Raw genomic sequence first — 15,029 nt, forward strand, 5'->3', positions numbered from 1 at the left:
CTTTTTAAGAATGCATGGGAGGTTATATTTCAATGACTGCAGTTTATAGTCAGTGCGAAAGCGCGGTATGAGCCATCCTCCTACATTACGAGTATTGATAGCATGACTGTTGCGTTGCAGTGCAGCAGTTAACTCAATAAATTGTTTAAATGAAGAAGAACATATGTAAAATGATCGTAGGATACGGAACTCGTACATATATTGGATTTTAATTATACTGTACTTGCGAAAATATGTCGATGTCGGTGATAAATAACCAGTGTTGGCAATGTGACGGACAGCTTTCTTCTGCAAAAGCAATATTCTGTTGATGTTGCGTTGAGTTGTAGTAAGCCAAACCAGACTGCAGTAACTTATATGTGATTGAAACAGTGCTTGATATATGCTGACTTTTTTTTGTGTAGGGAGAATTTCTCGACAACGCGACAGAGCTCCCGCTGTAAAAGAAAGTTTCTTGCATAAATGACTTACGTGAGAGTCCCAACTTAGATGAGATGAAAATGTTACACCGAGAATTTTGTGTTCTTCTACAATATCTATTTTTTGATCTGCACAAATAATATCTTGTTTAACGTTCAGAAATTTATTTCTAGCTCTAAATATTATAACCTTCGTTTTCTTAGGGTTAATTTTAAGTTTATTTGATAGTGACCATGATGTAATATTGCAAAAGAAACGATTACAACTTTCTATCAACCTATCTGTATCTGCGCCGGAAAACAAGACCGTGGCATCATCAGCATATATTATAAATTTTACCGACTTGTTGATATTAACAATATCATTTATAAAAACATTGAAAAGAAGGGGCCCTAATACACTTCCCTGCGGGACACCTCTACTGACAGGCAATGAAGATGAGTGATGGTTACCTAAACACACACATTGTGATCGTTCTGCTAAATATGATTTTATTAAAGCCAGGGGAGTGCCTCGAACACCATAGATTTCTAACTTAAGAAGTAACGTGCTATGGTCAACATAGTGACTCCAAATGAGTCTGACTTTTCTGAAGAGTCCAGCACGTCTGCACAGGGTGCTAGTGAACTGAGTAATCTCACACAACCCCAGTCTTCATCTACGAACATGGCCCCCAACCCTAGGTCGCGAGCCAGAGCAGCTCAGCCGTTGTTACTAACACAGTGGAACTGCAGAGGTCTGAAGAACCACAAGAAGTGGGCTCATTTTCACCTCTATCTTGAGACATTTAGGTTCCTTGTTGCCATGCTTGCGCTTCAGGGACCCGGCACGGACGTCAAACTCACTAATTACACTACATTTGAACACAACCCGGAGACATGTATACTTGTTCACAAGCAATATACTGCCCAGGAATTCACACTCCCCACAACACCGCCTCTCCCATACACGATGGTGCCGGTGCTGCCCATAAGGTGATATGACCCACCTGTTAATATTTTAAACATTTACTGTCCCCCAAAGCTTAAGGACGTCACGTTCAGCGAAACTTTCACACAAGCTATGCAGGTGGCAGGAAGGGACCCCCTCCTGATCGTCGGCGACTTCAATGCCACAAGCAGGTTATGGGGTTACACGCGAGAGGACACGCGTGGAAGGCAACTTGCGGAATTGCTTTCTACACTTGGACTCACCCTCCACACTGGCCCCGCTAGCCCAACACGTGTAGGCAACTCTGTTCAACGAGATACTTGCCCGAACCTCACAATTCCACGCAACATACGCCATGCCGACTGGCTGAACACACAGGACACTCTCGGTAGTGATCATTCTGTATTAAACACAACCGTGTACATGCATCCCTTAAAACACCCTCTTACACAAGCTCTTATCCCAGACTGGACAAATTTCCGCACCTCTCTACCTATCGTTGACCCTCTCCAGTCGGGATACGACACCTGGTCTAAATCACTGACGTCTACACTGAAACAACACGAACGGCTTATGCAGCTCACGGAAACTCAAACTGACGTAGACAACCACCTCCTCCATTTTTTGCAGGCCTGCCGCAGCCTCACCAAACGATGGAAAAAAACAGAAACATAACAGACGCCTCAAGAAACGCATCCTAGAAATCACGGAGCAAGCTGCGGAATATGCTGCTCAGCTAGCCGACACTAACTGGGTTTACAGGTGCAACACGGCTGCACGCAAGATGTCTGGTCGCAACACGTGGCGCCTGTTTCACGCTCTCATCGATACAACACAAACACGCACGGAAACTCAACGTCACTACATAAGGTCATGCACAATTTTATAGGAACGACAACACAACTGGCACAAACGCTCAGGGACCGATGCCTGTGCATCACCAAGGACCCCCGGACAGCCGCATACTCTTACGCAGGCAAAAAGAACACGCAATTGGACACCCTATTCCAACTCCACGACCTCCAGGCTGCCTTACGCAAGATGAAGCGTGGCACTGCACCTAAGCGTGACCAGGTTATGGTCAAACTGTTGGCCTATCTTTCCGACGCAGCCTACACCACGCTCCTTAAATATATCAATAGCATTTGGGACGGAGAAACTCCTCTCCCTCTTGAATAGAAATATTTCTACAGAAATATTTCTACAGGGTATACTTCTACAGCTCCGCCATGACATATTAGATCTTGTTGAATGCCCCCCCCCCCCCCAATGACAAGATAGCCGTGGCCTTAGATCTTAAAGGGGCGTTCGGCAACGTGAAGCATGGGGTAATCCTTGACCACCTCAGTCAGACCAACTGTGGTTATAAAGCATTCAATTATGTCAGACAGTTTCTTACAGACCATCAAGCCTACATACGCATACAAGATGAGGAACATTGGGCCTTACGTCATCGGCTCGAGGAGAACTCCTCAAGGTGTGGTCCTCTCTCCCCTCCTATTTAATATAGCCATGGTTCATCTTCCCCCCAAATTGGCTTCTCTACCAGGGATACATCACGCACTGTACGCGGATGATATCACAATTTCGGCCACGCAAGTTAACCTGGGTCTTATGGAGTCATGTCTGCAAGCAGCAGCGACTGTAGTCGAAGACTACGCAACCTACTGCGCACTCCAGTGTGCCCCGGCTAAGTCAGAATTTGTGCACGTACGTCCCTCCCCTCAGGACACAACTCAGCTACATATCAGTCTTCCCTCGGGACCGATCCGTGAGGCCAAGGATATGCGCGTCCTTGGCATCTTCATACACCACCAACGCAAGGCCGACACCACAATAGTCAAACTTCACGCAATGGGAGACTAGGTGGGCCGTATGGTCCGCCAGGTCTCCAACAAGCGGGGCGGATTGCGAAGCAGGAATGCAATGCGGCTTGCTCATGCTTTCGTAACGAGTAGAACACTCTACTCGACTCCCTACTTGCACCTACGCAAACACGAGGATGATCAACTTGAGGTCATCCACCGTAAAGTTATCAAGCGGGCCCTCAACCTTCCTATCCCCTCGTCCAACCAGAAACTACTGGCCGTAGGCGTGGTGAATACCCGCCGGGAACTTCGAGAAACTCACCTCGTCAACCAATACACGCGCCTTGCACAGACCCATTCCGGTCGCGGCCTCTTGGACTGAATACACATCAAACACGATTACTATATTGAGGAAAGGGTGAGAGTGCCAGAACCTTGGAGACGCACCCTCCGGGTCCGACTCTTCCCCGCCACATGTTCAAAGAAAACCACAGTGGTCGCCGCCAGACGCGCGCGGAAGTGTTGCAGCGACACTTTGGTCAAGAGGAACACGTGTGCTACGTGGACGTTACCGGCCCGCACCGTGGGGGGTGGTATAAGGCCGTAGTCATACACAACACAAACAACGTAAACGGGCTCACTTTCAAAGCCTACAGCGCAACACACGCGGAGGAGATTGCCATCGCTCTGGCTCTGACCTATCCCTCTTCTAAACATATCACCGACTCATGAGGGGCCTGTCGGAACTATCAGCTAGGGTGGGCTTCACCGCTTGCTCAGCGCATACTGGAACCTAGCTTCCTATACGTTAATCCAACTCCACGAAATCTGGTTTGGGCACCCGGTCACCAAGGACTCAGGGGTAACGAACAGGCCGATCAGGCCGCCCGCGCACTCTCTTCCCGGGCTGTCTCCCTGTCTTTGGAAGCCTACTCCCAATCAGACAACTCGGCCCTCTCACTCAAAGATATTACCAATTACTACGAGGAGGAGCACCGGTGCTATCCAGACCCTTGTAAGGGACTGCATCGGGCTGACGAGCGCCTTTTTTTAAAACTGTTTACCAATACCATACTGTGCCCGGCGGTGCTAAAACATTTCAATTCATCATTTGATGGCACGTGCCAGTTCTGTGGTGAGGTGGCTGACACCTTCCATATCGTCTGGGCATGCCAGTCCAGTCCATCTATCCCCCCCAACCCCAACCCCACGAGAGAGGACTGGGAGGCAACCCTGCTTGGCTGTCAAAATCTGAAGGCCCAAAAAACCCTCGTTCAATGGGCGCGGGCGGCGTTGCTTACCATTAGAGCTCCGGAATAGGGGTCTAACCAAGTGCAGTGAGGGTAGCGGGCCAATAAGGCCCCAACCCAATCACCTCTCTGTAACCATTTATTGGTTATTAAATGTTTCACCACCACCACCGACTAAATTTAGCCGGTGTTGGTAAGATTATGTTCACGTGAGGAGTGGACTCGATCCTTGCGATAGTAGAAAGAGTGAAGCGAGAGAGAAGTGACACGTGTTGAGCGCGTGACACGCGAGGGAGAGAGACGTCATCGCGCACTGCTGGAGGGCGTGAGCTACTTGACACGGCTCCAACACATGCGGCGACGGGAGCGGTGCGAACGGAAGGACAGCGTAAAGGCGCGTTCACACTCGGCCGCAAAGAGAGCGAAACCAGCGAAACTCCTTGGAAACTGGCTCTTTTCACCACCAAAGCAGCCGGAAAACCAAGCCACGCGCAAAAATTGGTCCGAGCACGATTTTCCCGCAACGCAATACCGGATCCGGTTTCTTCTTCACAGCCTTGCCTGCGCTAGATCAAACCACATGACCTAACCAGCTGGCCGCAGATTCAACATGACGGCACAGGCGTCGGTGGTGGCTCGCATCGACTCATATCGAAAACTACCCGTGCAGCACGACGAAGCTTAATGTCCTCAACGAGGACGCGCTCATCAAGGGCCTGACTTGGATTAAGATCACCGAGAACTCTGGAGGCAGAAGGTGCCGTGGCAGCGAGTCGGCATGCCCCAACGTCTCTCGCGTTTGCATACAGCCAGCTGAATGCGCCACCGCCGCTGCCGGAGCGATCGCTCGTGTCGTTTCTGTTGCCTTGTTTCCGGAACCAAGGTTTATAAAAGTGCGAGCTGTTTCTTTTCACTACTTTGCGTGAATACATAAATTTGATACGAACTTTAGTGCTCAGAAAGCAGGCGAAATCGAATTATTTGTCATGGTATCAACGGCAGCGGCGGCTGGATGGGGCAGAATGAATGTGAACATCTTCCATGTGCACGGTTGGGGTTTCCGGCTGCTCTGGCGTTTTCGTTTTCTTCTTTAGCTCTCAAATGTGAGCGCAGCCTAAAGCTTGAGTCTGACGGTGCGATTTTCTGTGCAATGCGGCGTGCGATGCGACGATGCGGCAGCCGGAGTGATGACATTTTGTGACGTTTCGAGCCGATGGAATGGCGCGAGCCTGAATATGTTGACATCACCGCTTGCGGCGGTGTGACAAACGTTGAGTACATTTTCCTTGTGACGTAAAATTATTTCGCATTGAATAAAGTGATGTTTCAAGTGTGCCATTTCTGCAAGACAACGCCCGTTTTAAAACCGATAGCGATATTGCAGATCGTGAGCAGCGATGCAAGGTCATTTCGCAGGTAAACATCGCTACACCGGCGTCTCTGTCGACCGGATCGTTTGGCATGCTTCCGCCTTTGCTCTTGACTTCGATGGTATCTAGAAAGTAAGAGTGTATACTAACGCATTACATACGAGTGCAAAGCCTAATAGTGCTGTCGCAAAGACAGTGACCAAGAAATGGTAAGGCATCAATTGACATACGGTTTTACAGCTAGTATTTCTTCCCTAATATGCTGAAAATGCCTCACAGCGTCGAGTGTTGCACAGAAGGTGCGCACTGCTACGTTAAACCTAATGCTCTACATGCTGCTATTCAGCAGCACTATCTCCTGAGCGAACATCAGCAGCACTATCCCTTCTTAGCGAATATCAGAAGCGACTATTACTCGTACAGAGAAAAAGTGACCGAAAGTAAAGTTGCTTCGCATGTTCGTTTCTTAACACACGTCCATTTCGTAACTACGCAACGTCTCTGTATAAGCCTTTTGAACCGCTTTTATGCAGTGGGGTATGTACGGTCTCCACGAGATCATTTGTGAGCGAGCCGGCCGTAGATTACTTCCTAACACTCACTATATAACACGACTTGAAATGTGAACTCGGTGTAAAAAACCGAACTGAAAGTAGGACCGCGACTGCGCACCCGGAAGTAAATTCCGTCGCACAGCAGCATGAAGACCCACAGAACCACATGTTCCTTTATCATAAAAATTAACGCCCTTAAACTCGATTATGGGATTCAGTGCATCATGCGATGCAAGAAGGCTTATAAAATAACCAATATTTTTCAGTACACTTCTGTCACGAGTAAGCTCCCGTTTGAAGTCGCTGTGCCTTAGTCTTACCTTCACCAATTACGCCAAAAGCACACCTTGTTCGTGACACTAGCTGAAGAAGCACCACTTGCAATGTGTGTTTTACGTTGACCCACGCAACTGCAATTCCTTACCAGGAAGATACTTCGGTAACGAGCAGGTCATCACGCCGAGGGTGAGGCCCAAGACAGCGGTCACTACGGAACCGAGCCACCACGCGCCGACCCACGCAGGGCTCTTGGAAGTAAGGCCCATGCTATAAATAGGCAAATGATGCGGTTCTAGTCCAGTATTGATTGTGGGAATTTCGCACTAAATGCATTTATCTCAAAAGTGCAGAAACTTGGGCGTGTTCGTAATCCGTATTTCTTTACTGTCATACAAGTTACCAAGGGACGGAAGAACGACGCGGACACTTGCCCATGCACGTGTCGTTCTTCAGTTCTCTGATAACTCGTGCGCTTGAAAAGTAAAATTTTTGTCGTGCTTTAATCGGTGGTTCTTAGTTAGCAACCATCCTCTGGTTGCTTCACCTGTGTGTGACATCGATAAAGGCTGATGATGAAGCCGAAGTGCGTGTACTCAGAAAATTAACCCTAGCAAAACTTGCCCTATTGACATTATACAATTATGCAGCACCTTCATTTTGTTCAACGGTACAGCGTTATAGAATGCTGTGCTCCTTAGCGAAGCAAGCTTTGTCGTTAGGCAAAGAGTTCCACCAATGCTCCGGCGCCCTCATATTTGGGTGTAGTCCGCTGTGGTGGTAGGTAATGTACCTGGTCGCGGTGCTTTGATGCTATTGCGAAGGCTGCGGGCTCGTTCCCGGTCGCGGTGGTCACATTTTCATAGAGACGAAATGATTTCAATCCCGTGTACCACAAAATGTCGGTGCAGGCACAAAGCATACCAAAAGGCCGAAATTTCCGTAGGCCTCAGTTACGGTGACCTCAGACATATCGCGGTTTTGGCAAGTAAAAGGCCTAAATTATATACTGATTATTCTATATTGTTACATAACACTATATTGCTGCCTGCCATCAACTTTTTTCCTCGCATAAAGGTTGGTTATTTAGATGATGCACTTTTGACGCAGCGCTCCTCTGTCGACTTATAAGCCATCTGCAAGGAAATTTCGCACTCCGTAAATTGTCACTAAATACGTCCTGTCGGACGTAGGGGCTTAGAAATTACCATGAACGTCTCAAAGTCACAAGAAACTGCATTAAATTTGTCTTAATAGGAAGAATCCAAGAGCCAAAACTTGTAATCTCAGGACATATCGAACAAGCAGTCACAGCAAATGCCAAGCATTGACATAACTGGTACATTTCAAGTGCAGCGATGACAGAGATGACATATGCTTTGAGCTCTCACACGGGTACGCGATTTCTCTAGTCGCCACATTTTTTCGTTGCATATTCAAGTCAAACGAATAATCCTCACAAGTCGTCACTTCTTATATTTTACAAGTCAGGGGTGGCGCATACATACCTCGAGACGTCAGTAGATATATCGACGTAGTAGGTGAGTGTGTAACCACCCACGATGAAGCCGACGGCAGGCCCGACAATCGTCATGCTGTTGAAGATGCCTGCGCACATGACATGACAGTCAGGCGTTAATATTTTTGGAACGAACAGCGCTAAACAAACTATAAGTATTAGTCGTTTCGTCAAGTCTAGGAATTCAAGGTGATAGCTTTAAGAGCTAGTTTCGCAGACATTCCGCTGTCGGTGCTGGTTTCGAACAGAGACGAAGTCTCGGCAGAGGACCAAGCTAATTGTTGTTAGTACCAAAGCATCGCGAAATAACACATGATCTACTTCAAGACGCTCTGTCAAGTCATCGTGGTGGAAAATGAGACTGAGCTGTACAGAAAAGATCAAGTTACATGGCATGATTTACTAATTATTTGAAGTTTCTGGACCTTCATTCAAACGCAACACCACTCCCAGGACTTGCCGACTGGAAAGGGAATTCGCAACAGTGGCACTGTGGTGGACGACAAACGAAGATATGTCCCGCTGCGTGGAAGTGCATCGTACGCCATGTTTCGCCACGAATGTAATGCTAACAGACTGATATGAGATTGAGCAAGCTACAGCGAAAACCTCGCAAAATCAGAACAGTGGCAAAAGAGCTCACTGTAATGCGTTGAGGGCCGAACTCAACGCTGGACAGTGAGCTCTATAAGTACCGCAACCACAAATGCAGATTGCCAAGCATTTAAGCAATGTTAAGTAACGCAAAGCTATATATATCGGACTTGGAAATGTTCAAAACAGTTTGACCAACACGGTTACACCTCTGGTGTTCACATATCGATTGAACCTTTCCCTCCGCGGTAATTTTAGAACAAGAAAAATTGGCAGCATATCTACAGAGTGAATGAAGGAAAGTGGGGCGAAGCATTCATCCGTCCATTCGTTCTTGCTTGCATCTGTTCATACGTCCGACTGTGTGACCGTCCATGCGTTCATCCGCCCGTCCGTGTGTCCGTCCCTGCGTTCGTTCATGCATCCACCCCTGCGTCCGTTCATGCGTCCATCCATGCATCTGTCTCTGTGTCCGTTCGTCCATCTATTCAACACTCCAAGTACCACCATCTCGCATCTTTTCATCATATATTCCCCATATAGAAGCACCGCTATCCAGCGGACATTCCAAGGACTAAATGAGAGGTGGCACACGCACACTCTCTTACGCCTTGCGCTTCAGGTCTACTTCCCACTTTTAACTACCTCGAGTTCATGGTATATGCTAGTTCACTGTATTCATGGCACTGCGGCCCAACGCTCGCTAAACCTTTCTAAAACCAAGCAGGTTACGCCCAGCAAGTATAACGTAGCAACCCTTTCTTGTCAGATAGTGCTCAATGTACATGCTAATGGCTGCTAATGGGGATCGCAGCGTGCGCGTTGACTAAAAGCCGAATGCTCCTGTCTCTCATTCCCCATTAGCAGGCATTGGCATGTATATTGAGCACTATTTTTATTGTTCAAGAACGCAAAGAAGAAATCTCATACCGGCACCACTTTGGAGGTCAAATTGTTATACTTGTTACACACTACAACGGATACGGGATCGAACGGGTGCCGCTATAAGGAGCTTCGCCCCTTAAAAAATTCCTATGCATAATGTCTTGAGCATACACAGAAATGAATGCACCTATGTAGAGGCTGGACTGACGCCTAGGCAGGTTCTCGTCCAAGTACGCGATGGTCACCGTGTTTATGGGAGTGGCGCCGAGTCCGCTGATGAGCTGTCCGGCCATCAAAATGAAGCGGTAGTTCCTGCACAAATCAAAAGTACGGAATTTTTTTGTGATTACCTAAGATCCTGAAGCCTCCTCTGCTGCGTCGCAGCTCTACTCAGTGTCCTCGAACGACGCTCAGTCCATACAGGCGAGTAATGAAGGAAGTAACAGCTTAATTCGGCTATTCGAGAGAAGTACATGCTTTACTGTAGGCATGCTTTTTATTGCAATAGCTATTATATGGGCACTCTCGGCTCTATTTTGCCGCCGGCGTCAACGGCGCCGTCGCTCACCGTATATGCATACGTATTTATATATGTGAAAATGCAAGAAAGAAAGAAAACCCAGAAAAACACTCCGGTGCGTGCATTCGTACTTGGGTCCACTGAATCGTGAGTGCGAGGCGTTAACCGCTGAGCCACCGCCGAGAAGCACGTCCTTCACCATTCAAACGGCAAGCTATTTATTTGTACCACTTACCGCTGCTGACGCACATCTCGGAGGGGGGGGGGGGGGGGTATTGTGTTTTGAGCATTATCAGCAAGTTGGGGCAATAACATAACATAACTTTATTTTCATTAAAGACCCCTCGAGGGGGTATTACATAAGGGGTGGGTTAACATATAATTTTTTTTTGTTGCCACAAATTTTTATCACGAAAAGTGGACACATAATCAATTAAAAAATGATGATGAGCATTCAGTGGTGACGACATCATGGGGAAGGTCGTTCCAGTCTTTTGCTGTCCGAACAAAGAAGGACATAGAAAAGGTGATTTGATTGATATGTGGGGTTTAACGTCCCAAAACCACTATATGATTATGAGAGACGCCGTAGTGGAGGGCTCCGGAAATTTCGACCACCTGGGGTTCTTTAACGTGCACCCAAATCTGAGCACACGGGCCTACAACATTTCCGCCTCCATCGGAAATGCAGCCGCCGCAGCCGGGATTTGAACCCGCAACCTGCGGGTCAGCAGCCGAGTGCCTTAGCCACTAGACCACCGCTGCGGGGCGACATAGAAAAGGTGGTCGTCTTAATCCTCGGCCGGGCAACTTGAAGCGAATGACACGTGCGGTGAGATATGCGGGCCGGTGGGGCGATGTAGGGATGATGAAGGGTGCTGTAAAAAAACTTATGAAAAAGGCTGAGACTAGAGATGCGGCGGCGAATGTCAAGGTTTAAAATAGCCGATTCTTTTTTGAGTGATGTTACACTTGTATTGTAGGAATATGAAGAATGAATGAACCTGATGGCACGGTTTTGAACTGCCTCGAGTGAGTCGATCAGATAGGCTTGGTGTGGGCTCCAGACTGCGGATGCGTATTCTAATTTGGATCTGATGAGGGACTTGTAGGCCTGTAGCTTGACAGTTTTAGGTGCGTGCCGGAGGTTACGTTTCAGGAAACCCAGAGATTTGTTCGCTGATGATATAATGTTAGTAATATGCGTGCACCAGTTTAGATCATTACATATGGTGACACCGAGATACTTGTATGACTGCACGTGTTCGAGGGTAACGCTAGCAATTACATAAGGGAACAGAAGGGGGTTGTGGCGGCGGTGAAATGAAACGATCTTGCATTTGTTGGGATTAAGTTTCATGAGCCACAGGTCACACCATTCTTGCACGTGGTTTAGGTCATCTTGGACAGCGGCTTGATCAGTGGGGTTGGTAATTGGTTGATATATTACGCAGTCGTCGGCGAACAAACGGATACAAGAGGAGACACATGAAACTAGGTCGTTTATGTAAATCAGGAAGAGAAGGGGCCCGAGTACGGAGCCTTGGGGGACACCTGACGCTACTGGAACGGGACTAGAGTGTACTTCATCGACGGAGACAAACTGCGAGCGGTTAGTTAGAAATTCCTCAATCCAATTTACTATGTCATGATGTATATTTAAGGATCTAAGTTTCATTAAGAGCCGCTTATGGGGTACAGTATCGAATGCTTTCGAGAAATCTAAAAAGATGGCGTCCGTCTGCAGATTAATGTCAAGATTGGCATGCAAATCCTGAACAAAAAGGGCTAATTGGGTTTCGCAAGAATAACCTTTGTGAAAACCATGCTGTGCGGGGTGGAAGAAGTTATTGCCGTCAAGAAAATGAATGATTTGGGAAAAGATGACGTGCTCTATGATTTTACAGGGTACGCTTGTTAAAGAAATGGGGCGATAGTTTAGAGGGCTGTCTTTGTTACCTGATTTGAAAACCGGAGTGACCTTCCCCGTCCTCCAGTCGGCTGGTAAGTGGCCGGTGTGAAGTGACTGTGAAAATATTAGCGACATAATCACTGAAGAAATACATTTAGTGTTTTTAAGAATTTTCGAATTGATTCCATCCACACCTGCTGAAGAGGACAGTTTCAATTTTTCAATGACAGACATTATACCGTCTGGCATAAAAGTTATACGCGACATAGAAGACGGTACACAAATTGGTAACACAGGGAATGGTATAGGGGTTTCGTGGGTAAACACAGATGAAAAAGCAGTATTGAATAGCTCAGCGCTCTCAAAATTACCGATAACGTCGCCCACTTCACTTTTCAGTGTAATGCTGCGCGTTTCCTGTGGATTAATTATTTTCCAAAACTTTCTGGGGTCATTAGTAAGTATCTTGGGTAAATCTGTGTGAAAAAACGAGCGCCTGGCGCTGCGTAAGGCGAGCAAGTATGTTTTTTCAGCCGCATAGTATTTTTCCCAGTTGTGAGCACTCTGTTTTAACTTGGCAGCGCGAAATAACCGTTTTTTCTTATTTTCTAGTCTTTTGAAGGTTTTTGAGAACCATGGTTTCTGGGAAGACGTACAAAATGTAGTTGTAGGTATGAATTTTCTTGCTAGCTCCCCTATTTTGTTTTTGAAGATTGTCCAGTTGTCTTCGACTGTTCTGCTTGAATGGCGAGCTTCAAAGTCTGGTAAAAAACGTTGAAGTTCGTGAGCGCGCATCGCCACATCACGCGGCGGCACACGCTCTTATCTCCCACGCGTACTTTGCCCCGCTTGGAGAAGGAGAGCTACGCTCTCTCGCACGTCCTTCTCTATGGTAGGGAGGAGGGGTGGATCGTACGTCTTCGCTGGTGGCCTCGGGCTCTACCTGGAACGATTCTGTTGTAGTTACCACGCGCACAAAAGTCACTGCAATCATTGTAGTCTCCATTTGCGAAAAGTGTGTGCTTTTCAGACACAGGGAAGTAACAACTGAGACGCTTATTCGCGTGCATCTCTACCTGTGAGTACGTTTCGTGCGTCATTTGTGAGTGGGAAACGTGGAGCATGTTTTGATCTGCTTTCTATTCTGCGCGTTACCTCCGATCAGTTGCTATCGCGTTCACTGCTTCGCCTTTGCGGCAAAGCTCTGACCTTTTTTAATATTTTCTTTTTCTACCCCTGAACCACTTTCACTTTCGTTGAATCCCCGTGACTCTCGGTTTCTTCTTTTTTTATTTTAGGACAGAAACTTGGAAACAACGCAGTCAAGGCGTAGATAAAAAGCTCCTACTTCACATTTATATTTCACAAGTTAACATGGCTCCTTTTGAACAACAGCCGACAGCATCACGTTCAGAATTTATACGTAACAAGCGGCCAGGGAGACTGCTTGAGAAATTGTTTTCTCGGGAAAATCACAGAAGTATAGTAGAAATAAACTTCACCTGTGATCCCCCTTGCCTTATTCGACATAGTGCAAGATCAAAATTAGTAAGATGGTCCTATATTGTCACAATCGCGTTCTAAAGCCTCATATATCCGACCAACGTACTGGCCATCTCTCGCAGCTCCCCTTCCCCTCTCCCTGCGATTTCCTCGTTTTATTCTCTATCCTTCCGCTCTTACGGACTTCTTTATCTCTTTTCCCTCGCTGTTGGGAAAATATGAGCGATGGTCACGAATGTTTATTGGAAAGCAGAACGTGGCCCCAGCGCTGCGTCGTAATTATTGCACCATTCCAGCCCAAACGGCAACGTTTTCCCGATACGTGGTTTGTTTGCCAACCCTAGCGTAATAAGTCTGTCTTTTCTGTAAGAGCTGCCTTACCCTCGACACATTGCTCTCGTGCACCCCCGACAACTAACTGCGTAAAAAAAAATCCGCGTATAGCCACGCAACTAGCTTCTGTAATTGCTTGCATATAGCACAGCAGTCAGCAGACACACAGTTACCTTGCAGACCAGAATTGCGGCATTTCGACTATAGTTATGCTCCAAGTTGTCTGTAGTACCTGCATCGTGCGTCGGTTATACGACAGAATGTACGGTGTTCAGCTCTTGAAAGGTGTGAATATTTTAGAAATTGCGCAACTTTTTAGCTGTTGCTGTCTGTTGTGTTGTAGTGTCTTTAGCGAGGATATATATAATCATTTTAATCATCATCATCATCAGTCTGACTACGTCCACTGCAGGACAAAGGCATCTCCTATGTTACGCCAGTCAACTCAGTCCTGTGCTCACTGTTGCCATTTTACACCCGCAAACTTCTTATTTGCCCCCCTAACCTTCTGTCTCCCCCTAACCCGCTTGCCTTCTCCGGGAATCCAGTTAGTTGCCCTTAATGAGCAGCTGTTATCCCGTCTACGCGCTGCATGCCTGGCTCATTTCCATTTCCTCTTCTTGATTTCAACTATGATATCCTTAACCCCGGTTAGTTACCTGATTCCCTCTGCTCTCTTCTTGTCTCTTAAGGTTACACCTACCAATTTCCTTTCCATCGCTCACTGTGTTGTTCTCAATTTAGGCTGAACCCTTTTCGTAAGTCTCCAGGTCTCTGCTCTGTAGCTAGGTACCGGTGAGATGCAGCTGTTATATGCCTCCCTCTTGAGGAATAGTGGAATATAACTGTCATGATTTGGGAGTGCTTGCCAATTGTGCTCCACCCCATTATTATTCTTCTAGTGACTTCAATCCTGTGGTTCGGCTCCGTGGTTATTACCTGTCCTGAGTAGACATAGCCTTTTAGACACTATTACATATCTCGAAGCACTGCTCTCTACCGAGGTTGTACATAAATTCGTTTTCTGTAGCTCAATTTTAAAGCCTACCTTTCTGCTCTCCTTGTCTAACTCCGTAATCATGAGTTGCGATTCGCCCCCTGAGTTACTCAGCAACGCAATGCCATCGACGAAGCGCAGGTTACTAAGGTACTCTC

The 15,029-nt window shown here is 47.1% G+C and overlaps 1 protein-coding gene across 1 annotated transcript in view; it reads right to left on the reverse strand.

Annotated features, from left to right (window-relative positions):
• The window catches only part of LOC142791329 (solute carrier organic anion transporter family member 4A1-like), a 41,269-nt gene that overhangs the window by 17,967 nt on the left and 8,273 nt on the right, over positions 1-15,029 (reverse strand). The window contains exons 2-4 of the mRNA XM_075885482.1: positions 9,794-9,918; positions 8,117-8,216; positions 6,757-6,878 (exon numbers count right to left, since the gene is read on the reverse strand). Coding sequence (XP_075741597.1) covers positions 6,757-6,878; positions 8,117-8,216; positions 9,794-9,918 — 347 coding nt within the window. The remainder of the gene's footprint in view (positions 1-6,756; positions 6,879-8,116; positions 8,217-9,793; positions 9,919-15,029) is intronic.

The sequence above is a fragment of the Rhipicephalus microplus genome, chromosome 2, assembly GCF_043290135.1.
Source record: "Rhipicephalus microplus isolate Deutch F79 chromosome 2, USDA_Rmic, whole genome shotgun sequence".
NCBI lineage: Eukaryota > Metazoa > Arthropoda > Arachnida > Ixodida > Ixodidae > Rhipicephalus > Rhipicephalus microplus.